The sequence below is a fragment of the Prinia subflava genome, chromosome 8, assembly GCF_021018805.1.
Source record: "Prinia subflava isolate CZ2003 ecotype Zambia chromosome 8, Cam_Psub_1.2, whole genome shotgun sequence".
NCBI classification, from domain to species: Eukaryota; Metazoa; Chordata; class Aves; order Passeriformes; family Cisticolidae; genus Prinia; species Prinia subflava.
Genome location: NC_086254.1, coordinates 34,263,576 through 34,288,549, shown reverse-complemented (window position 1 = coordinate 34,288,549; position 24,974 = coordinate 34,263,576). Strand labels below are relative to the sequence as shown.

The window sequence follows — 24,974 nt, the reverse complement described above, 5'->3', positions numbered from 1 at the left end:
GGCTCCCCAGGGAATGGGCACGGCCCCGAGGCTGCCAGAGCTCCAGGAGCCTTTGGACAGCGCTGCAGGGATGAACAGGGTGGGATTTTGGGATGTCTGTGCAGGGACAGGAGCTGGGCTGGGTGATCCTGTGGGTACAACTCATGACAATCTATGATTCTATGAATACAGGGGACTGCAGAAGCCTCCATGGGAGGATATGCAAAGGAAAAGACCCCTGGAAAACTCTTGGATACCCATCAAAGCTTTCAACACATTAACTGTGTCCAGTGAGAGCTCACACTACAGGGAAGCACCATTACCCTTATTTTATAATGAAGGAAAACCTAAATACACCAGATGGCAGAGAATGAAAGCATTGGCTGGATCTCTGCATCCTTGAGGGCAAACAGGACACCAGCCCCTCCACCTGCAGGCCCCCAGCTCCAGGCACTACCATCAGGGGCACAGGTTGTTGAATTACTTGGAAAGACACAGCTCTAAACACCAAGACCTTGTGACAACTGTGCCTCCAGCTGAGCTGGGGACAAACAGCCTCTTCTCCTGATGGATTTGTCAGTCTGAGCATGTTCTTGGCAGTGCCAGGATTTAAGAGGCTTCCCTTCAGCTGGCTCAGGCCAGGCATGGGGAGGAAAAGGGCAGCAGCGTTCCTGTTCCCCGCTCTGCAGCTCTTGACTGGTCATTAATTTCAGTATCAGCGCAGTGACATTTGTCAAACAGACAGTGACCATTAGTGAATGAGCAGAGAGACCACAAAAATTGCATTTAATTTAAAATTGCCCAATTGGGCTTGAATGGGAGGCCTGGAGGTGAAAGGCCAGCTTATTAGGAGGAAAAAAAATGCATGACAGGGCTTCAGCCTATTAGTAAGTGAGATGGTATTTTAACTAACTGTGATCCCATTTGATTCAGTGGAGTGCCGTGGGCAACCTGCTCCCACACAGCCACTGACCAAGGCAAGGAGCTGGAACAGCAGCAGCACAGCCCCAGCTGGATTTACAGCTCAGGCAGCACCAAAGACCTCGTGGGATTCAAGGAAAACAGCAGCAGGGAGCAGGGCAGATCAGGATTTGGTATTCATAGGGTTTTCCGTGGGATGAGACAACAGCCTGGGCATGGACCTCAGAAGAGTCTGGACCAACCTGAACCATGTTCATGGCTAAATCAACCCCCAGTGAGCCAGTGCCTCTCTGCCCCAGAGCATCTGCACCCCCAGGGGTCATCCCCATGGTCAAAGGGACCAGGGAGGCTCGGGCAGGGGGATGAAGAGCTTGGCCACCTGCCTGTGGTGGCCACTGGCACTGGAACTGCCCTGGAGAGGCAGCAGAAGATGTGGACTGTGGCAATGATGTGACCCCAGAAATTTGGTGCCTTTGTAGATGTTGAACCCAGGAAGAGCTGAAACCTTGTGGACACCATGATTTTAATAACTATGGGGAGTGACCACTAATCCAGCTGGAATTTGGGCTGTACCCACCTGTCCCTCCCATTCATGAAGTTATGAAGCAGGTAAATACACCGTGAGGCTCAGAGACCTCTGAAATTCATAAGCTCCCTGGCTCAGAGGACCTGAGGGACCTGCTGGCATCAGATTCATTTCTTTAACCTGTGACCTTCTCGCTCACAAGATTAATTTCTGCTCGTTAGATGTCATTTTGATGACTTGTTGTAGAAAAGCCCTTAATAGTCACATGAAAAAGTGACTGATGGGTGAAGGCAGCAGCTGTGCAGACAGGGAAAGCAAACAGAAACCTGCAGGCCACAGCGTGGGTCTGCTGCTGTCCTCACACTCAGCATCTCCTCCTCCATCAAACACATCTCTGCCACCTGTTTGGAGGGTTTACAGGACAGAAGAATGAGGGGGATTGCCTAAAGGATTAGGAAAAATTCTAATCTCTGCAAGGTGTCATCATCTGGACATCTCCAAGCTCTTCCTACCCCATGGGCTCCAATGGCTCCAGAAAATGGAAGACCCAGCCCCGAGGCTGTGTCCTCCTCTGGGACTCCTGGGTGGCTGACAGGAAAGCTGGGTGATGCTGGTGGAGGCACAGACACAGAGCCTGGTGTGTCACTAAACTGAAACTCATTTTTTCCTGACATGAAAGATTTCAGCTCCCAGGTCCTTGCCTGCAGCTTTGTGACACAGACTTTGAGAGACAGCAGACTGTGGGATCCAGCAGCACAACCCCTCCCACAGTGTCTCCTGAACATGGAATTACAGAGTTTGTAAAACTCCTTTTGTTTTTAACCTTGTGTATCCCTTCTTTTTACAATTTTATCCACTGCAGCTGTGTTTCCACCCACATAAGCGCTCTGCTTTGAAATGCTCCTATCTGAAGTGAAATCTGCCAATGGATGAAAACCTACAGGACTGATGGGGATCAATTTTCCTGGATTTCCATGAAGAGGAAAAGGTTTTTGCTCAGTCCTAGCATTTTCCTAGTTTTTCAGCCCGTGCACTGTTTGTTGCTCTGGTGTTACATTCAAACCCTGTCACAACAGTCCATTTGGGTGGGACAAGGTTACAATACCAGTGCCTTGGGCCAGCACCTTCCACGAGAAGGTTTTCCGTGGATGGCTTTAATCAAATTCCCCGGGGAGTCCAGTAATTCACCTGCAGGCACAGAGGCACTGTGATGGCTGCAGTTTGCCCTCAATACATAACAGCCACAGACTCCTGGAACGTGGCACGTGTGGTTTGGCTTTCCTGGTGCATTTGGAGAGAGATGGGCAGCAACCAAGATGCGCCCAAACCCCCAGGAATTCCTTGGGTTTGTTGGTGCCACACTCAGCAGCAGTTGTGTTGGCTGTAGAGACCATTTGGCACACTGCTGACTACTTAGAACACCACCTGGGTGAACTAAAAGGCAGAGACCCCTTTAGTTCCTGTTTGTTTTCCTTAGCAAGCCATGTCCAATGAGCTCAGTTAAATCCCACCATGAGTTATTTTCCCTCCCTGTTTCAGTCTCCTCTACCCAGCATCAGAAATCTAATTTAGCTCCAAGCATTTGCAGACTCAGCCCCGAAGCTGCTTTGCTCATCATAACCATCATCCAGGAAATCCTGTAGCCTGGTGGACCTGGTAAAACGTGGAGGCACAAGAACAGCTCTGATCTCCAAACCTGCTGTGTGAGTGCCAGCCTGCCGTGCTGGACCTCACCCTGGGCTGGGAACAGCTCTCACCCTTGGGGAAGTCTCCCACTATAAATGTAAAAACAAGACCAGAAGCCCGTGGTTTTATTCAGCCCAGTTTATCCCTCCCTGAGAAGCCATTCCGCGTCCAGCCCGGCGCGACCGCACGTACCTTGTAATGCGACTCGGTCTCCTCTTCCTGAGTGGAACTGGAGGGAGAGGGGGTGGCAGATTTGCTTCCCGGGGGCGAGGGGGAGCCGTGGGTGACCCCGCTCCTGATGCCCATCTGGGAGATGAGCTGGGGCTGGCTGAGGGCCCCCATGGGCCCGCCCAGCATGCCGGGCCGGTTGAGCAGCGGCACTTGGCGGTTGGACTCGTAGGACGCGGCGTCCGAGTGCACCATCTCCTGGATCTGAGCGAGGAGGAGAGCACGTGTCACCACCAAATACACTCGTTTATTTGGTTGTTTGTTCATCTGCCGTACTGCCAAGTGGCTTTGGGACTGATTTATTGTTTAAATTGTTCATGGCTGGGAAGGCCTTCCTTGAGCTCGCTTCCAAACGGGACAAGAGCTGAGCACCGTGCACCCGTTGCTGTGCCCAAGAGCCCGACAGAGAGGTGCTAAATCAGCTTTGTGTGTGGGGCTGTGTGCCCTGAAGGTGCCCCTGACTGCCTCAGGGACCGCTGGTGGCTGGCACCCCTTAGGGGGCTGAAAAAACGGTCCATAAACCATAAAGCAATTTATGGTGAGATCACCAGGAGAAGCGAAGCTCCTCCAAGCCTCAGCCCGCCTGGCCTTGGACACTTCCAGAGACGGGGCATCCACAGCTGCTCTGGGCACCCTGTGCTGAAGCCTCAGCACCCTCACAGGGAAGAATCTCTTCCTGATATCCCATCTAAACCTACCCTCCTATAACTTAAAACCATTCCCTCTTGTCCTGTCCCTCCATCTCTTGTCCCCAATCCCTCTCCAGCTCTTCTGGAGCCCCTTTAGGCCCGGAAGGGGCTCTAATGTTTCCCCAGAGCCTTCCCCTCTCCAGATGAACACCCCCAGCTGTCCCAGCATGGCTCCAGAGCAGTGGGGCTCCAGCTTTTGGAGCATCTTCGTGGCCTCCTCTGGACTCATTCCAGCAGGCCCAGCCCCTCTACACCACAAAACAAATAAGAGATGAGATTGAGATGAGATGAGATGAGATGAGATGAGATGAGATGAGATGAGATGAGATGAGATGAGATGAGAACAAACCCTGCTGTTTTCTGCATAAAGACCCCATTTCCAGTTTGAATAATTTTCCCTGAAACTCCATTTCTCCCCAGGACCCATCCTTGCTGATCTAGTAGAGCTTGGCTCCTGCACAGCCTTGTCCAGCCATGGAGTGGGAGGGAGGCAAACCCTATCTGAAACATTTGCTAGACTTTTTCACTTTTACATTAATCTGATTAATGCTAACACGAGTTTAAAGACCTGAGCTCCTGATCAGCCCACTGAGGTGCAATCTCTCATTACCAGGGGAGCTTTGCAAACTCCATCAGCAGCACACACAGAAGGAAACCCAGGGAAGACCTCTGAGGGCTCCATAGGCTTCAGAGGATGTAAATCCAAACACAGACCCAGATTTACTGCTGCAGGTCAGGAATCAAGAGCTTTACACCACACCCAGCAGAATGTTCTGCTCTCCTTTGGACTCTCCAGCAGTGTCAGGGGAACAGCTTTCCCTGTATCTGCCCTTTTTCCGTTTTGATTGTGAAGTGAGGGGATTTAACTCACAGGAATTAAATATATTCCTGCATTTCAACAGCACGAATCTGGCTGAGGCTGACTTGGGGCCACACTGAATTGCTACCCTTGGCTTTGGTGGTGTCAAGGAGGCAGCAGGGCTGGCTTTGCTTTGGGCCAAAGGGGCACAGAGCTTAGCTGTGCTTTGGTTAGGGGCATAGAGATTAATTATGTCAGGTTTTGTGTGCCCTTAAAACCTCATGATGTGCCCTTGAAACCTTATTATGCATCTTACTGCAGAGCTCTGGCCTGTCCTGATGATAAAGGCACCAAGGATGATGCAGCCATGGGGATGGACACCAGGCTTGGGCAGCACAGGAGGCACCAGGGAGGTAATTTTCACATTTAAACTGAATTTTCAGCAGTCATGGGAATGGCCTGGGTGAGACAGGCAGTGACAGGGACCGTGCAAGGTGGGAAGCAGCACCCATCTGCTGAGCAGCCAGCCATTCCCAAACCCCAGCCAAAAAATGTACATTTGTCTTGGGTTTTGTCAGTTTAATCCAGACCTTTCATGCTGGAGAAGATCTGCCAGCTGCTAAGGAGAAGAATAATTTATTGTCCTTATTTTAAATTTAAATGAAGGGAAAGTTTAGAAGACGGGTGTTGGAGAAATGGGGAAGGCTATGAGATGTGGCTTAAAAAATTCCAAAATTTAAAATAGCTTGCTCACGTTTCAGCCACAGTAGTCTCCTGAGGAAATGCTGTATTAAGACAATTTTTTTGAAACTTTTATTATGTGGTCAATGGACCACAACAGCTCCGTTTATCCATTAAATATGTAATCACACACTTTTTCTTTACAGTGCATGTTATTTATGCATCAGAGCAGAACAAGTCCAGGAGTGCAATTATGGATATGGGCCACACGCTGTAAATGTCTCTGAAAATCTGTAGAAAAACCAGGAACCTGAGGCTGGCCCAGAGAACCCCTCCAGAAGCCCCATGCTCATACAGCCCCATCACAGAACCCTTTCAAGTAGCAGAGACACAGCATTTTTCCTTCTTCTCCAGGGATATCTTAGCCCAGACGCCTCCTCCCAATTTCTTAACATCATTAAAGGGACCCCCAGAAGAAGGATGGGGACAGATTTTTAATCAGGGGCTCTGGTGATAGGACAAGGGAGAATGGTTTTAAACTAAAAGAGGGTTGATTTAGGTTGGATATAAGGTAGAAGTTTTTTACAATGGAGGTGGTAAGACCCTGGCACAGCCTTTCCAGAGAAGCTGTGGCTGTCCCTGGATCGCTGGCAGTGCCCAAAGCCAGGTTGGACAGGGCTTGGAGCAGCCTGGGACAGTGGAAGGTGTCCCTGCCAGGGCAGGGGTGGCTGTGGATGGCCTTTAAAGGTCCCTCCCAACTCAAAGCATTCTACAATGTATGATAAAAAAGTGGTTTGAGTTGAATATTGTTGGATCCTCTCTCCCTTTTCCACATCTCCATCTCTTCTCCCCCAGCACAGGAGGTTCTGCAGGACATGCACAGCTCCTCACATGGACCCTGCCGAGCAGCCTGCACAGGCAGGAGCTGCCCCCACCATTTGGCACTCACTGCATTTCTCTCCACTTCCCTTTTTTTAAAAAATGCAATTTTGGAAGCAACCCCCCGGGCTGCCACCTCCTCATCACTCCTGGTGACAGCTCCTGGTGTCCCCAGGAGTGGTGGAAAATCCACTTGAGTTTTCCAGCTGTAAAATATTTGGAGTGACAATGAAGGTGAGTTGTTTGTGTGCAGCACTGAAGTTTTTTTAACAGGATTTAGGGTGAGGATGGCTCTCACTCGAGGTAGGGAAAGGGTTATTCCTGCTTCCCACTGTGGGATCCTGCTGACACTGAGCTATTTCAGAGGCACCCAAAGCAGGTGGTACCCCCCAAAAAAGACCCAAGGAAAGAGAGACCCAGGACCAGGATTTTGAGAGGATTCCCTGCAGCAAATGATCTAATTAGGCAAGTAAATGATGAATGAAATTGTGATCACGGCAAACCAAAGTGAAAGGAGGTAATGAATGCAGCATTCCCTGTGTGAAAGAAAACAACCTGGTCCTGTGGGATGCAGTCCCAGCCCTGGGCTTACTGAGGCTGCCCCATGCCTTTCCCTGCCCCAAAAAACCCCAAAGGAAACACACGTGGAATTAAATAACCACCCTCCAAATGTGACCAGCTCCTTCCCCAGGAGCACAGGCTGTGGGAGCCAGGTCAGGTCCCCTCTCCATCCCAGGAATTCAGCACAACAAGCTCACCACGAGGTGCTGCAAAAGGCTCAGGATGGGTTTGCAGACTGTGCTGAAAAGATGTTTTGCATCTCAGAGGAAACCCAGAGTGCAATGTGATGTAGTCATAGCTAAAGTAATTAAGTGCATCTTACTTAGCAGATTCCCAAAGGCTGTGCTAACTCAAAGACAGCTTCTTTTTTTCCACAATATTTCAATTCTTTTAATGAATATGCATATTGGGCCCATAAACGCTCCAGCTAATCCAGAGAAGGAGAGAAAAACAGGTTGAAAAATAGCACGTGGTCCACATTCCCTGTTTCTGGGGAGAAGGGGAATTCAGTGAGTGACAAATGCCATGAGGAAGAGCCCAGTCGAGGACTGGGGTGCTCTCCTAGCACAGATAATGTTTCCAATGTGTCAAGCCCAGCTTCAACTGAACTGTTCCCCAAGATTCTACTGTAAAAAGCAGCTCTTTCCAGCTGGGTGGAGCACCAGCCAGCAGAGCTGGGGCTCAGGTCCCAGGATGTGACAGGGATGGCTGTGTCGTGGAATGGCCTCCTGCTAAACCCTAACTCCAACTGCAGCCTTGAGGCAGGTCCCACCCCTAAAACCACCTCCTGCCTTTGCTTTCCATGGGATATTTCTCCTCCTCCTCCTCTCACCTTCCTTGGTCTCGGCCACGCCCTGAACAAGCCCTGTGCTCTGTGGCAGAGGTGCAGACTCCGAGGTTCTGCGTTATCCCCCGTGGTGTGCTCTGCCCCTGGAGCAGGGATGCTCCAAGTGCTCCAGCCCTGCTGCCTGCTTGGCTGGGCTGCAGCCCCAGGTGGGATCCGTGCCACACCACTGGTGGTGTGACCCAGGGAGCAGCAGAAGGAGAAATTTGGCTGGAGTTTGGTACAAAACGCTGTCTGACCCTGCTGCACTGCATCCCCCTGAGCTGAAGGGGGATGTGCAGAAGACAATGGCCAAGGTGAGCAGGAGTGGGCAGCTGGGGCAGCCCCGCTGAGGGGCATCACTCCCTGGGACCACCAGGCTTCCATGGGGAGAAGGACCTCGGGGTGCTGGTGGATGAGAGGCTGGGAATGGGTATTGGCAGCCCAGAAACCAAACTATGTCCTGGGCTCATCCCCCAGCATGGGCAGCAGGACAGGGGGGATTCTGCCTCTCTGCCCCACTCAGGTGAGATCCCACCTGAAGAGCTGCCCCAGCCTGGGGCTTCCCAACATCAGAAGGACGAGGAACTGCTGGAGAGAGTCCAGAAACCATGGAGATGCTGCAAAGGCTGCAGCACCTCTGTTATTGAGACAGGCTGGGAGAACTGGGGGTGTGCACCTGGAGAAGGGTCCAGGGAGAACTGAGAGCCCCTTCCAGGGCCTAAAGGGGTGTATAAGAAAGAAGGAACAGGCAGATGTTTTAGCAGGGCCTCTTGTGACAGGACAAAGGGTGATGGCTTTGAACTAAAAGAGAATTGATCTAGAGTAGATATAGAAAATAAATTTTTTATGATGAGGATGTTAAACACTGGCACGGGGTGCCCAGAGCAGCTGTGGCTGCCCCACCCCTGGAAGTGTCCAAGGCCAGGCTGGACAGGGCTTGGAGCAACCATGGCAGGGGGTTGGAATGGGATGTCTTTAAGGTCCCTTCCAACCCAACTCATTCCATGATTCTGTGACTTCCACCCTTCCCAAGGTCAGTTAACACAGGTGGGCTGGGCTGAGCTGAGCTGTCAGAGCCTTCCTCACCCAGCAGCTACTCCAGGGGCAGCCACCAGGCTCATCGACAGCACAGCTTCCCTCTCCTTGGGTTTGTTCCCAAGAACAAGCCATTATAACCACAATCAACCAGGGAGAGGAATTATCTCCTGAACAGCTTTGAAGCAAAGTTTTCCCAGCAGGCTTTTTCTGTATTGAAGTTTCAATGTAAACGCATCACCATAGCTGAAATACTTAAAGATGATTTACTTTAAAAAGAGAGAGAGCAGGAAAGAGAGGAGCTGATAAGAAAATATATCCCCAATTACCACCCCTCCTCTTCCCGATTTGTAACTGCTCCTAATAAACTTTCATGGTCTATGTAAAATGCTTTAGTGCAGTGACAAATTTCTGCTGGAATTTGAGATGTCTTGTTCAGAGTAATAGCTATCTCACACAGGTGCCCAGCTGCTATTGTAAAATCAGTAAGCATTTAATTGAAACAAATGACTATAATAATAGTACATTATCCCTGCAGGCTCATAGCCATAACAGTTTTAATTATTGAGTTAAGAGTCAAACTAATTTATCCTTTAAAGTAACAGCCACATCTTTGGTTCCACCGATCATCCTATTACGAACACGAGGGGAACAGTTGGAAAGGATTTAAAAAGGAAGTAATTTATTTTGGTAGAGGTGGGGGGGCATTTATCACATGGCAGAGGATTTCTCTGTGCACTGGTGCTCCCAGCTGTGGTTGTCACTTCCCTCCTGGATGTGTCCAATTCCCAGAGGAACCAAGCACCCCTCTGCCAGCTCCTGGGGATCTGTACCCTCAGGATGCCACGGGGGGGCTTTGCTGGCCCAGCAGCAGCACCACAGGAGCCCATGGGAGCTGCTGGTGCCAGCTTTGGGGGTTTGGGCACAGGGAAATTCTTTTGATCTATTTTGAAATTACAGTTTGTCTTCATTGAACACAGTGGAAAAAAAAAAGGTTTTACAGACTCAAATTTGCAAACACGATCTGAAGGAGCATCTCTGGACTTAGAGCCAGGCAGCAGAGAGGAAGAATCCACATCCATGATTTTAAAAAAGCATTTCTGAGACACAGGCATGCCCTGGGGCAGGGCTGAAGGCACAGCTTTCCCCAGCCCTTGGTTTCATGAGCATTCCTGCTTTTATTGTGGTGGCTGTGACACTGACATGGGGGATCTAAAGCACCTCTGTGAGCCCGTGGGGCACCACACGGGCAGGGCATGGAGAGAGGAGGGCAGTGAGGAGGTGGGGAAGCCCTCCCTGTCAGGTGGGCTTCAGAAGCTGCCCAGGGCGGTGGATTCACTTGTAACATCACCCTGTGGTTGATTCTTGAAGCAAGCCCAGAATGCAGCCTCCATGGCCAGCCTGTGCCGCCAGCTCTGGAGCTCAGAGCCCATTCCTGGAGCTCACAGCCCTGGAGCTCACAGCCCTGGAGCTCACAGCCCATCCCTGGAGCTCACAGCCCTGGAGCTCACAGCCCATCCCTGGAGCTCACAGCCCTGGAGCTCACAGCCCATCCCTGGAGCTCACAGCCCATCCCTGGGGCTCACAGCCCATCCCTGGGGCTCACAGCCCATCCCTGGAGCTCACCGCCCATCCCTGGAGCTCACCGCCCATCCCTGGGGCTCACAGCCCATCCCTGGAGCTCACCGCCCATCCCTGGGGCTCCCAGCCCAGCCCTGGCCAGACTGGAGGGCTCTCACAGTTTGTCCTTCCCCAGAGCTCTTGCAGAGCCCCATCAACCCCTTCCTGCTCTGGCCAAAGACACAGGGCTCTGCACTCTCTCCATGTTCCCCACCCTGCTCATTGCTCTGGATGCTTTTTGTTGGACATCTCCCTCAGCAGCACCCGAAGCACCTCACACCCCTTTTCCAGAGCCACCATCTATAGGGAGAGGAGTCCTCACCTTGAAAGACTTTTTTTGCTCCTGCAAGGCGGGCAATACTGTTTTCCCAAGCACTTATTCTTTACTGGGGATCAGTTTACCAGGCCATGCCAAAAGCTCTGCATCTCAGCCTTCTGCCACCTCCCTGCTCACTGCATCATCATCTGCCAGCTCCACTGGCAATTATTTAATGCTTCCTTTGGCAGAAACATAAAACCCTCCAGGCAGACAGAGTGACAATCCAGCCCACCAAACCTGTGCAACTCTGGGTTTGTATTGTTCAACTTCCTCAATAGATTTTGTGCTTCCAAGTCAAATGTCTTGCAGATGTCTGAGTGTGTTATGTTAACACTGTTACCTCTATCACCCAAACCTGTAATCTCATCAAAAAAGATATCAAGTTAGTTTGACAAGATTTGTTTTCTATCAACCCATGTTGATTGGCATTAATTATATTACCTTCCCTTAATTCTTTATTAATTGAGGCCTGGATCTGCCACTCCATTATTTTGCTGAGGATTGATGACAGACTGACAGGTCTGTAATTACCAGGGCTGTTCTGTTTCCCTTTTTAAATATTTGACATTAGCTCTTTTCTAGTCCCCCAGAGCTTCCCCAATATTCCAGGAATTATTAAATACCAGCATTAGCAGAGTTCCTCAGTCAGTTATCTGAAGCTATGTACAGACAAGCTCACCCTGATGGCTTAGAGGGAACCTGAGCAGACAAATATGAGAAAAGAAACTTTTCTGGCTTCAGTGCTTTAAATAAACCCTTGATCTTGCCAATGAACGTTGGCAGTTTCAAATGCAATGCTCTCAAACGTGAAGCTTCACCTGAAAGCCACACAATGTCCCCAGACGAGGCTCCCAGGGCTTCTCCCAGTTGTGTTTATGTGGGAATGGACTGAGAGCAGCCCTGAGGAGGATTTGGGTGGATGAGAAGCTGAACATGACCTGTCCATGTGCACTGGCAGCCCAGAAACCCAACTGGGTCCTGGGCTCATCCCACAGGGAGGGCAGCAGGAGAGGGAGGGTCCTGTCCCTCTGCTCTGGTCAGACCCCACCTGCAGAGCTGCCCCCAGCTCTGGAGACCCCAAAGTTGGAAGGATGTGGAGCCTGGAGTGATCCAGGAGCCACAAAGAGCTGGAGCCCCTCTGCTCTGGAGTCAGGCTGGGAGAGCTGGGGGTGCTCACCTGGAGAGGAGAAGGCTCCAGGGAGAGCTCAGAGCCCCTTCCAGGGGCTAAAGGGGCTCCAGGAGAGCTGCAGAGGGACTGGGGACAAGGCATGGAGGGACAGGACACAGGGAATGGCTTCCACTACCAGAGGGCAGGGATGGATGGGAGACTGGGAAGGAATTGTTCCCTGGGAGGGTGGGCAGGCCCTGGCACAGGGTGCCCAGAGCAGCTGGGGCTGCCCCTGGATCCCTGGCAGTGTCCCAGGCCAGGCTGGACAGGGCTTGGAGCAACCTGGGATAGTGGAAGGTGTCCCTGCCCATGGCAGGAGGGTTGAAACAAGATGATTTACAAGGTCCCTTCCAACCCAAACCATTCTCTGGCTGTAGATGACTCTGTCTCCTCATCTCTGGGGATTTTTTCATCCACATTTGTCACCATGTAAATTGCTCCCTGTCTTTTCCACCCTTGATCATCTCTGCATGCTTTTTTCCCCACAAGGAAAAGTTCCTGCAGCAGCAGCCCCCAGGCCCTGGCAGGCAGGAGAGGGAATGACTGAGGGAAGAACCTGCCTCAGTGAGCTTTGGCAGCCTGGGGTCTTGTGCTATCCTGCTATTACAGGGGAAGGAACCCTCCAAACACAACTAACACCTCATCAGAGGATAAAGAACTGTAACTTCAGGGTGAGAACAGTGGTGTTCAACAGGGCAGAGGCTCAGCTTGGCAAACGGGGGATATTTCTCATCAGTATTGTCACCACTCCTGGGGCTGGGAGGGCACAGCCAGAAGGAGCCAGCTCAGCATGGCATGAACTGAATATTGTTATTTTCCTGTGCTTCAGCCCCCACTGTGGTCACCTGCCAACAAGAGCATTATTGTGGCCTGGCACACAGAGGGTCCCAAATCCCACCCCAGGGAGCGCAGGGAGGCAGGAGCTGTGCTCCAGGGTGTGCTTCCCTCTCTCTTGTGCTGCTGGGGTTATTACACAGATTGCAAGAGGTTATGGTTTTCAAGCACCTTGAGGTGTCAATGACACAGCTCCAGGCCTGTCCTCCATCCCTGCTACAGACCTGCAACCCTGGCTGAGATGCTCCTTTTTAAGGGAAAGGCTAAAGTACTGTAAGTGCCTGGCCCATCCTGAGTCCCAAATCCCATCAGCTGTGTGATGGTGGAGAAACCAAACAACCTGGCCTGCAGGGAATGATTCCACTGAGGCTGGAAAAGCCCTCTGGGAGCACTGAGTCCAACCCTTAACCCAGCACTGCCAGTCCCACCACTAAACCGTGTCCCCACGTGTCACACCTACATGTTTTCTGAGCTCTTCCAGGCATGGTGACTCCACCACTGCAGCCTGTTCCAGGGCTTGGCCATCCTTTCAGTGAAGAAATTTTCCTAAATATCCAACCTGAACCTTCCCTGGTGAAGTTTGACACTGTTTCCCATAGCTGAGCCCCTGCATTCCAGCAACCCCCCCTCCAAGCCTGAACTTCCAGGGACAGCTCCCACCACCCCTGGGTGCTCAGAGCCTTCCACTGACTTCTCCCCAGGGGTTTTGCCTCCTCACCATTGAGTCTTGGGGGAAATGCCTGAAGGGAAGGAACTGCTGTGACTATTTCCATGTGTCCCTTGTCAAACTCACCCTCCGAGGTCAGGGATGAGCCCAACAGCCCAGCAAAATGCAGGCAAAATTCTGGTTCTAGTGGAAAAAATCTCTGCTCTATTGGAAGGTGCCCCTGCCCAAGGCGTGGGGCTGGGAGTGGATAGTTTTTAGGGTCCCTTCTCAGCCCAGCCATTCCAGGATTCAGTGATGTCTGGAGGAGCAGGGGTGCCCCTGGCATTGGAAGAGCAGCTGGGCTGTGTGTGTGCACCATCGGTGCTCCCACCCTTCTCAGCTGGAGAACTGTCTGTAAATAACATCTTCAATAAACTCCTTTTTTTCTTTTAAGTACATTATTTTACGGATAAAGAACAAGCCTGATAATTCAGTGAACATGTTTGCAAATAATCGATGCCATTAATTTCCAGCCTGTTTTCTGAACACATTATTTAGCGATTTTGCAAAACCCATTTGTAGAGGAAGGGAATTGATGCTCATCCAGGCATAACACCATAACACCATCACCAAAAGCTGGGGCCAGAATTCCCTGGAATGGGCACTGGGAGATAATTAAACAGCAGCAGACCCTGACCCCCTCTTTTATGGGGGGTATAAAACTTAATAAAATTGTCACACCCCTACCTGTGTATTGGAAAGCCAGGGATAACCAGCTGTGGGGGGAATAGAAGCAAAAGGGGCAGATGATAAAACCTTCATGGGTGAAGTGAAGGACTGAGGGGGCCAAGATGGTGCTGGGAGCTCAGAATGGTCTGCACCAGCCCTGGAGCCCATCCAGAACAATTTCCTCAATCTGGATTTCTGTCTCCACACTCGAGGTGGATGCAAGAGCAGACAAACTGTCCCATGGAGTATTTTTGTTGCCTTATTTGAGTGTAATGGTGAGCAAAGCTATGCCAAACAAGGGGAAAATATCTTTCACTATCAGACCCATTTATCCATCAGATTTTCTTTAATTTTTGTCTTTCACCTTTTAATCCCAAAGCTACTGGGGAAACCTGGAGTCAGAGGTCAGTGTTAAAACCTACAATAAATACCCCTATAAACAAAATTTGCTGCTTCCCAAGAGGTGGCCCCTGGCCACATGTCTGAGGTGCCCTTTTGTTCATGAATGGGAATTCAGGATCCTGCTAAGCTCTGCACTCCATGGGACCTGCCCAGCAAAGCCATCCCATAGGTCAAGGACAGGATCTGAGACACAAATAAATTCCTGAAAAGCAGAGATCTGCTGTGATGTAAATAATCTTAGGCATTGAAAAACAAAAGGGAAAGCAAGAAAACACTAGAGACAGAAAGTTTTTTCCATCTTCAGCTCTACAGAGATTCCTTGGGGAGTTTGCTTTTCCTGGTGGGTTACCACATCCTTGATGTTATTAGATGTTTAACATCCTGTGTTACAGCTCAGCCTCCTTTTTACAAGACTTTGAACTGCTGGAACGGACAAAAGTTCTGCTGCAGGTGGGTTGGAGGCCAATAATTTGATTTAATTTTTGTGGAAGCAGCGTAGGCAGGGCCAGAGTGTGCTCTGCTGTGTATCCTTGCCAGGGCAGGATGACACCCAGCCCTTCCCATCCTGCTCCCAGGGAGAGCACCCTGGGACACCCCTGGGCATCACTTGGTGATAACCACAGAACTGTGCCCAGCCTGGCAGGGCAGCAAGAAGCTTCACTTTGGCCGGAGAAGATGCTGGATTGTGTAAATCCAGGTGTTTTGCTTCTCAGGGGGACTAAAACTGATGCTGGCAAGAGCACCTCCAGCTCCCGTGGGACCCATCTCACCCACGGCTGTGCAAACACTCCCCCATCCCAATGCTGGCCCCCTCATCTCCCCCAGCACTTATTGCCCCCTCCCTGTGCCTGTGCAGCTGATTGAAGCCTTTCTGCACTCCCAGCTCCCCTTTGCTTTATGTCTCTCCTGGCTCTCTTCACACATTTTAGATATTGCATTCACATAAAGCAATAGACTCACAGGTAATGAGAGACCTCCACGTTTTATTGCATGGAGCATTAAAAAAAAGGAGAAGGAGAAGAAGGCAAAAAGAAGCAATTTTAGAACACAACAGGAAACTGGGAAGACTAGATAGAAAACTCATCCCAGTGGGATTAAACTCTGTGAATGAATTTTAATAGGGTTTTTTTTTTGATTTCAAAGTCTAACAGCCCACTTTTCAAGCACCATAAGAAACGCTGCAGCATTAGAAAGAGTTGGGTCCCCAGTGCTGATCCCACATCTGCACACAAACCACAGCTCCTCTGCACATCTGCAATGAGCTGCCCCCTCTTTGCCCCCACTCAGTTTCCCTCTGCAGCCAGATATTGCTGGGATTATTGCGTTCGTTTGTAATAAGTGTTTCATAAAAGTCTCTTATTACCAGGAGTACAAGCATGCAGGGAAGGAGGGCGGCTATATGGCTGAATATGTGCTGGGGAGCTGTAGGATTTTCAAAGCCCAGCTCTGCTGGAGCAGTTTGAGACACAACTGAAGCTCCAGCCCAGCAGTTCTCCAGCAGCACAGCGATGCTCCTGCCCTGCAGAGGGGAACCCCTGAGAGCTGCAGGATGTGCCATGACCTTGCTGCATCACACAAACTCTTACCAAGAGCCACAGTCTGTCACCTTCCTGCCCTAATTACAGCCAATGCTGGACACTCTAAAAATAGGTGTGAAAAGCCCAAATGACTCTGTATGTACAAAATTATTTGCAGGAGGGAACAGGGAAGGGAAACCTGAGCGCCAACTCCCGCCACAAGAGCCAGGTGCTGTAACTTCTGTTCTGACTCCTGACAATGGCAAACCCATCTCATTTCTGAGCCAGCCAATACAATTGCAGCTGCTCTTCCAAGTTACAGACAGGCCAAAATCTACATAAATGCAGAATTGAAGCCATACAGGTATAGGAAGTGCTCACTTAGGTTCCAGCAGCAACATTAACCTGAGCTGCTGCTCTGCCTGCGCTGTGCAATGCAGTTTATTAGATTAAATGTAGTGTATTAAGGGAGACCAGGGGAAGAATATTTAGTCCAGTAGCATCTCTGTCCTCTTGGGCTTCCTCATGATGGATAACAAACACCTCAGAGTTTCATTTATTTCCTCCTAACACCCAGAGAGACACTCAGTTCCTGGAGGTGAGATATGCCATATTAAATGAGGGTTGGGTCTGCCCAGGATTGGGTTGCCACAATAACAAGTGTTCTTACTGCCAGCCCTCATTTAATCCTGCTAGCAGCAGGGATTCAGGCCATCACAAACACTTCCTTCCCTCCCAAAACATATGACCCCAAGTGGTAAACCAAGAGTAAAGCATAACCCCATTAAAGGCTTGATTTTCCCCCCTGGGATTACATGCCGGCACTGGGGAGCTTGATCAATTGAGCCTTGAGGTTTAATCAATATGTGCCAACAACAACATTACTACATTCCAGCAATGCTCTCCATTCATCACCTTGAGTAACTCCAGTCACCCAGCACACAGAGGCACTAAAGCAGCAATTAAAGCTTTGGGGAAGTCAGAACGCAGCCAGTGTCTCCTGGGACAGCCCTGGGTGTTTCACGCTCCTGAAGGAGCTTCCACCTCCAGCTCAGGCACATCCCCCTCAGTGCCAAGCTGCTGATTAGATGGATATGGCAGGATTCAAGTGCAACAGAAGACATTTCCATTAAAAAAGTGATCAGTATTTTGTCTTGCACGTTGTGTCACCAAAACATTTTGGATGGCGCGCCACACTCGGCGCTGCATTTGCATTTCCATCTGATCAGACACCGAGGACACGTGCCAGGCTCGTGTTTACATTCCAGATAAAGTCACATATCCCAGCAATCTCATTAACCTGCTGCCCTGGAATTAAACAAAACCACCTACAAAGGCAGTGCATTCCTCCCTGACGTGCACCATAAGACACCTTCGGAGCTTCCCAGGCAGGCTGTGAGCATGGGCGGCTGCACAGAGGTGTGGGGATTTATGTTCCTTGGAACACTTCCCAGGTTTTTTATGGCCAGGGAGTCTCAGCACAAGTGCTGAGGTTCTGCAAGAGCTACAACTGTGTCTGTACATATGGACAGCAAGATGAAGGGGTGGCTTAGGGGAGCAGGTGGAGGGGAAAGCACAAAAAATATTCCCACTTTCTAAGGGCTGAGCATCAACTGATGAGAAGCTCAGGCCTCTCTGCTGTTGAGGGCATTGCTGTCCCCTTGTTACCCAAGGTCAATGCTATGTTGTCATTGCGCCCCCAGCCCCTCACAGGCACAGGGCTGGTGCTCTCCTTGCCCTGGATGTGGACAAATACCAGAGACTCTGCCACTCCATCCCCATGGGCAAAAGGGCCAATCTCCCCCACAAAAAGCCCTTTATAAACTTGCCAAACAGACAAAACCATCCCTGTTTGGCTCTGAAGAGTGCATCAGTCTCAGCTCCAACTCTGGGGTTTACACTTGTTATCTACACACATCCTCCTTTCTGGAACAAAACCCTAAAGCTGCTTGTAGGAGACAACTGCCAAAACTTTTATCATTGTCACAGACTTGTTTGCCAGGAGCAGACAATATTGCCCAAGTGGCCACGCGTGGATCAAAGAGGCTGCACAGCAGCACACGGATCTGGGAGAAGCTCCAGCAGGATTCTGGGATCCAGCTCGTGGGAAGGGATTGGATCTCATTGGTCTCAGCTTCCCCAGCTGGAAGTGGAAAAAAGGAATTGCTCCAAACCCGTGGTGGGCAGGTACAAATGCTGTGTCACGATGGATGAGATTTGCAAAAATTAAGCCATTCTGTACTTGCAATTCTCTCTTCTTGAGATGCAGAAGATGAAGAAGAGCCAAATATATTATCTGGGAAGAAAGGGTTACTTTTCAATCGAAAATTAATGCACTGAATTCTGAATTAACATGTGGGATAATTAAAACCATCTTTCCAATGAATTTATTATAGGATATACAAAGCTAATTATAAATTCTCTGTTGCTTAATCCCTTGCAGTTTGCTAATGCAGCGTTGAAATCTCTTTGGCCACACTTGTTTAAATTATTCATTAGACACAGCAACAGTTGTGAACTGTAATTTAAATTGGCATCTCATGAATATTCCATCAATACAATAAACACTGGAATGTTTTACTGCACACTGCTCGATAGTTTGTGCTGGAGCTTGTGTTGACACATTTTTATTAACTCTTTATAAAGGTGTTACCTATTTATGTCACTGATTACAATGAGAATAAAAAGTCCCACTCATAAATATTTGTGTCGCTTTCTTAAGGGAGACAATGTAATTAGGCAAAGCTTCAAAAGTCATAATTAATATTAGGTGGCTCTCCTTTCCCTCCTGGTTGCCTGGAACACGTGGACTGGCAGGATTTCAAAGCCTGGCACGTGTGGCCACGTTACAGCTTTGGCACCGCAGCTCTCCCAACTGCCCAGACCAAACTGGGGTGACACCTGTGGGGTGGCCCTGAGTCTGAGCTGGCACCCAGCAGCTGTGCTGTGCCCTGCTCCCACTGCACAGCAGACAGAAACACAGAGATAACTGGAGGAACTGTGAATATTTGCTCTCTGGTCTCCAGCCTTTGGCCCGTCAAAATTAGGAAATAAAATGCAGCCACCGTAAAATCCCTGCGTGTGGCAGCCTGATGGCTCTGCAGCACCTTATAGGCTTTTAATGGGGCATTTTTAGCAGCAGCCCTAAAAAGTCATTCTCGAGAGGCTGTACAATTCTGTGTGGGTTTCTATTTTAAGCCTGAACGTTTTCATTTCAAAGCGAGATCCCGCTCTGACCAGAGACTGTAAAAATGACACAGTGGGACTCGGTGGCTGTGGCTTCCCAGTAGCACTCATAACACACAGGGTTAGTTTAGAAATTAAAATATTCCCCCCTCCTGCCAATGAGGGGAATATTCCCTCCTTGCAAACAGGGTTGGTGAAATAAGACTGAAGGAATTGGAGGTTCAGGCTCTCCCAGGGTTGCCGAGTGTTCCCAGCAGTGTGGAAAGCTCCTGGAAAACCCCAGGCTCAAATGTTCCCTCCTGTGCACTGACTTCCACCCTCTCAGATCGGAGCTGCCAGGTGGGAAATAACAGCAGCCATTGCCTTATTTCCAGAAAAAATAGGGATTTTTTTCTGGAGCGGGCACCGGTCAGGACTTTCTCACGGACACACCAAACCCTGCTGGCTTGCTCAGGGGATGATATCGCAGTCCCTGTGTCCTGTGGGGTAATCCCATTAGCGAGTGGATGAACCGAGGAGCAAAGGCCAAGCAGTTTATCCCAGCAGGAGATTTGGCTGCTGGCTGCCGTGCCCAGGAGCTGCTCTGCGGCTCCTGTGTCCCGAGGCGAGTGCAGGGTCCCAGCAGCTCCAGCTCCCTCCAGAGACATCCCTGCCAGGACCTTGACCCCTGACCCCTCCTGGATGCCAGGAGTGATTTTCCTGTGCCAGGAGGGTTGGCAAAGCTAATGAATATTCACAGAGTGTTTAAACTCTGATTACCGATGGCCAGCTGAGTGAACAACTTCAAAACCGCAAAAGTTTATTGAAACAATATTTTTGCAAGGTTGTTTCTGCACCCACACATTTTTGTGGCTTGGGATAATTTGAAGGATTTTAGACCCACTTTCAAGGAGAGTGAGGTCCACAGGGGTTTCTCCTCCAGCACGGTATTTGGATGTTCCTAACCCTGAAATGCATTCACAGTAGCTCCTGCAGACACGTACAAGTATTTTACACACAGTTTTACTTCCACCAGTGGAGACAGTGGATTGTTGCTGGCCACACACGGCTCCACTGGCAGTACTCCCCCTGCCAAAATTAACACTCCACACTGATCCGACTAAAAGATTTCAGGCATTAAGGTAATTTTGTATCCACTCCTTTTTCCGTGTTGTGCCTCCACCACAGGACTCAACATTTCTGTGCAGCACTGACTTGCTGCAATCTGAATGTGACTCCTCATGGGGAAGATTATTCCCTCCTCTATTCCCCTGTGTGCACGGCAGGAACCACCGTCTCCTCTGTGATCTTTGCATTCCTTTCTTCCACCCCCTTGTAGGACAAAAGGCTGTTTTGGCATCTCCTAATTACGGCTTTGTGGCTGGCAGATCATCTGTTCACCTCAGCCTTTATTTCCAGTGACAGAAAGCGCCCGACTGTTCCGCTCCTCTGTTGTGATCCCTCTTGTTCCAGATCACCCGCCTGTGAGTCAGCTCAGGGCTCTGCACCCGCTGCACTTCCTCATAAATTAGTAAGTGATATCTTGGCTTCAGTTGCAAGGGTCTTTCAAGACTAATCTGTGCATTTTTGTTGGTGTTTCTTCCAGCTGTTTCTCGCGTACCGCAGCTGGCATCTCGTTTCAGCCTCGCGGTGGAACACAGACAACCCTGACACTTTGTACAGCTAATGCCTTTCCTTTTTTTTTTTTTTTTTTTTTGATCCATGAATAATTTTCTCTTCCAGAGCAGCAGCTCTCCCAGAATACCAAAAGCCACACACTCTGCTGTAACCATATCAATCCAGCTCTGACGTGAGTCGGAGAGCTGCAGCGCTCGCGGTGATGTCAATGCATGATTCAGATATGTTTTCCTTTATGCTCCCGGATCCAGGGCTCGTTCTGCTTCCCTGAGAAAGGGGGAGCTGGCTGAGCTCCTACAGATTCTGCCATCATTCACCCAGCCCTGCAATCTGTGCTCACATACACTGGGAAAAGCCACTTTGCTCAGCTTGAAGCCCTGAGGCTTTGGAGTGGGTAGATCCTTGTATCCAGCACCCTAAATGGGGTGGGTCAATACCGTGTTCCTTGGATCTCCTCATCTTGTGGCTCAAGTGAGACTGAGGGCTTTAAGAGCTGCCTCCACCCCAGAAGCAGAATCTGCAGAGGCAGGACTGACAGTCCATTGAAAGTAAAACCTGGCAGATTTTAAATGTAGGAGAAAGTGAGAAGGAAACTCCATGAGTTCCAAGGATCCATGGAAGAATTTCGTTCTTAAAATTCTAGCAAACATGAGTATCAATGTTTTCATTTAAAATTCTCTCTCAGCTGGATGGGATTGATGCACAGCTCCAGGCATGCCTGGAACACACAGCTCCCCCAGCCAGGCTGGGCTGCAGCACTGTGGTACACACGAGGCTCTTGGCTGTCCCAATCCTCAGAAATACGAGGAGCAGACAGGAAACCTCCCGTGCTGCACAACTGCAGGGTGGTGCCCTGCTGCTCTGCCTTTGCAGTTGATGCTGCAGGGGATGGTGCACCAAGGAATGTCCCCTAATGTGACACCAGCAGGAAGGCTGCCAAGATTTTTCAAATCTGTTAATGGCAAAAGGCAGTGTAGAAATAACAGCAGTGGATTCCAGGATGGGGATGATGATGTCCCCTCACAAGCAGGGACATGGACATGGCAGAGGTGTTTAATGCATTCTTTGCCTCTGTCTTCAACACAGATGATGGACCAAGGGGGTCTCAGTGCCTGGAGCTGCAGGATCAGGGCTGTGAGAATGATCAGCTCCCAGCTGATCCGGAATTGCACAGCATGGGCTGCTCCAGCTTGATCTCTACAAATCCATGGGGCCTGCTGAAATTCGTGGGAGAATCCTCAAATTGCTGCTGATGCCATCACAAACCCTCTCAATGATTTTTGAGCAGTCTTGGGAATCCAGAGAGGTGCCAGCTGACTGGAAGCCTGCAAATGTTGTCCTGATTTTCCACAATTCCATGAAGTTCCTTTCTTGTGTATCAGGTGAAGAGGTTGCAAATCACAGCAACAGCTCTGTGCCTTCAGCCCCTTCCCTCCTGCACCTCAACCCCTGCTCATCCCAGGTGAGCACTGCCTTGCCCTCTGAGGACCAGGACTTCACACCCAACTCCACCTGTTTGCTCCTTGCCCTGTTCATGTCTACTCACCTCTCTTCAGTGAGTTATGAAGGCAGAATGTGAATATTTTACTGACCTTCACTTCCAACATGAAACTCTTCCTGGTGAAATGACCATGTGTGCAAACACAGACACCCAAAATGTGTGTGAGTGTGTCTGAGCTGGGGGTCTGGTCCTCCTCAAATCCCTGCAGAAACATTTGCTTCATCCCAGGGAAGGTATTTCAGACAGTTCAATGAATCACACTCCAGGAGAGCTTCTTACTGTGGAAGAAACCCGAGGGACTCATTCAGGCCCACCCTGGGTATCACTCCTCAAAGCTGGCTTATTAATGTGCTGATTTACACCTTTGGAGTGTTTCTAACAAAGTACCCAGGCTCAGTACTTAGTATTTTTATAGCCTACAGTAAACACTGACACTGCTCTCCACTTGGGAATCTTATTCTGCACTTTGGCTGAAAGCTCTGGGTTTTTTTCAGTGAGAATTTTTTTTTCTAAGGGCTTTGTAAGCTGCTGTCTCTTAGAGACTTTTCCTAACTCAAGAAGGGCCCTGTCTGTACTCAGTGCCTCTGGTCCAATTTCCATCAGGCCAGGGGATTTCTCCTTCTTTCCTCTATGTTCCTTGTTTTGGCACTGAAGAAGTCACCTAAATGTAGAGTGACCAGGTGGCCTCAGTTTCCCCATGTGAAGAAACATCCTCAAGCTCTAGTGGAGGCACAGGTTGGGCAGCAGGAAGAATTTCTTCACTTAAAGGGAGGTCAAGCATCAGAAAAAGCTGTCGAGGGAAATGTTGGAATCACTGTCCCTGGAAGTGTTCAAAACCCATACAGATGAGGTGCTTTGGGACATGGGTTAGTGGGCAGTGTCAGGTTAATGACTGGACTTGATGATCTTAGAGGCATTTTCCAACCTAAAGGATTCTATGATTATATATGAAATACTTCCATTCCTATTCAGTGATAAACACAGGGAAGAAGTGAACTAGGAAAAGATTTCTTAGAGGAAAGAGTAAATCCAACCTTCCCTGAGCTGATGCTGTGTCCTGTAACTTTGGCTCCCAGCTTTGGCAGCACTGACATGTCTGTGTGAGGGAGAATCAAGCTCCAAAGGTCTGGTTGAAATATGTATTGATTTTAATGATCCAATATTTTAAATTACTGTAGATGATGGACTACAAAGAAACCATCTTACTACATCCATAATTGCAGTTACTCCTCTAATTTGTCCCTGGTGAACCTTCAGTGTGAGCTATAACTGAAGGCTAGTTATTATTATTCATGGTGTACACAGCATCTGAGTGTGCCAAGTGATTGATTGGGTGCTAAAAATGTTACTGGTTGTTTCCTCACACCTATTTATGGTGATCATGTGGCAACAACAGCACAAGCACTGCAGGAATGTAAATACAATGGAACATGATTTAAAATCACTGCAAGAACCCCACTCCTGAATTGCAGTAACCTCCAGGTAGATCCACTTCCACCCATGCATCCTAAAATAACTGAGTTCAGCATCACCCAGGGAACACAACAGCAAAAAAATCTGGTTGACCACTCACGGGCAGCAGTAAAAATCAACATGAAATTCACGGGCACTTCCAGAGCAGGGCAGAACTTCTCAGTGAATGGCTCAAATAAATCAGCATGGCTGAATTGCTGCTGACTGTACTGAAGTCATTGTACTGTATATGACTTTTCTACTTCAGTGAGAAAGCAAAGCAAAAGGGAATGAAGCAAACTGTCACTCAGGAGAACCCCAGCTCCCATCAACCATTATGGATCAGGAAATCCAAATTGTCAAAGGAGCCTCAATTTAGGCCTGGATTTTTGAGGTGTAAGATGCAAAGCATAAAATCCAAAGGCAGGATTGACACAGGGCAAAGTTCTCCTGTGCAGACCTGAAATCAGTGCACAACAGCCACGTGCACAGACAGGCACACACAAAACAGCCCTTGCGTGTGCAAGGAGCTCAGGAACACAGCTCTGTGTGATCCTGGCAGATCCAGGCTCTTTTCCATCAAATTCCTTGGAAATCCACACCAGGGAGGCTCTATCAGGTCTCATTTCATCAATGCTCTGCGACTGTGAGAAGCCAGAGAAAAAACAAGTTTAAAAGAAGTCCCACTTGCTGCTCTAGCTGGCAGAATTCCACACGGGAGCCCTTCCACAGGCAGCCTAATGTTACAGATCCTGACTGTGAAACGAGGAGCCACGGGGTGAGCAGGGGAGATGTTCACCTCATGCTGCTCAGCCACGCACACATCCTGGGAATCAGCAGTGGAACTGCTCCTCCAGCCGGCATCGGGACAGGCTCCTCACCAGGGCACAACACTCCGTGCTGAACTCGGGCTTGCAGCACTCCAGGAGCTGCATTTCTGCCTTGCAAACCAGCATGGCCATGGCAGAACTAAATATACTCCATTATAAAAGAAGGGCTTTCAAAATCAGCCGTACGCCAGGGGTGTCTAATCCGCCTTGTGATGTTCTTGGAATAGGTTGTAAGGATTCCTGGCACAACCAGGACTCCACCAATTCAATATTTGCTTTGGTGGAAAGATTTAACCCCTTTTTTCCCTGTCTTGGCCTCTGCTGTTTGGGTTTAATTCTTAGC

At 49.5% G+C, this 24,974-nt stretch overlaps 1 protein-coding gene across 1 annotated transcript in view; it reads right to left on the bottom strand.

Moving 5' to 3' along the window:
• TOX2 (TOX high mobility group box family member 2) overlaps positions 1 to 24,974 on the bottom strand; it is a 152,105-nt gene that overhangs the window by 21,820 nt on the left and 105,311 nt on the right. Inside the window, exon 4 of the mRNA XM_063404670.1 lies at positions 3,305 to 3,544. Within this exon, the coding sequence (XP_063260740.1) occupies positions 3,305 to 3,544 (240 nt within the window). The remainder of the gene's footprint in view (positions 1 to 3,304; positions 3,545 to 24,974) is intronic.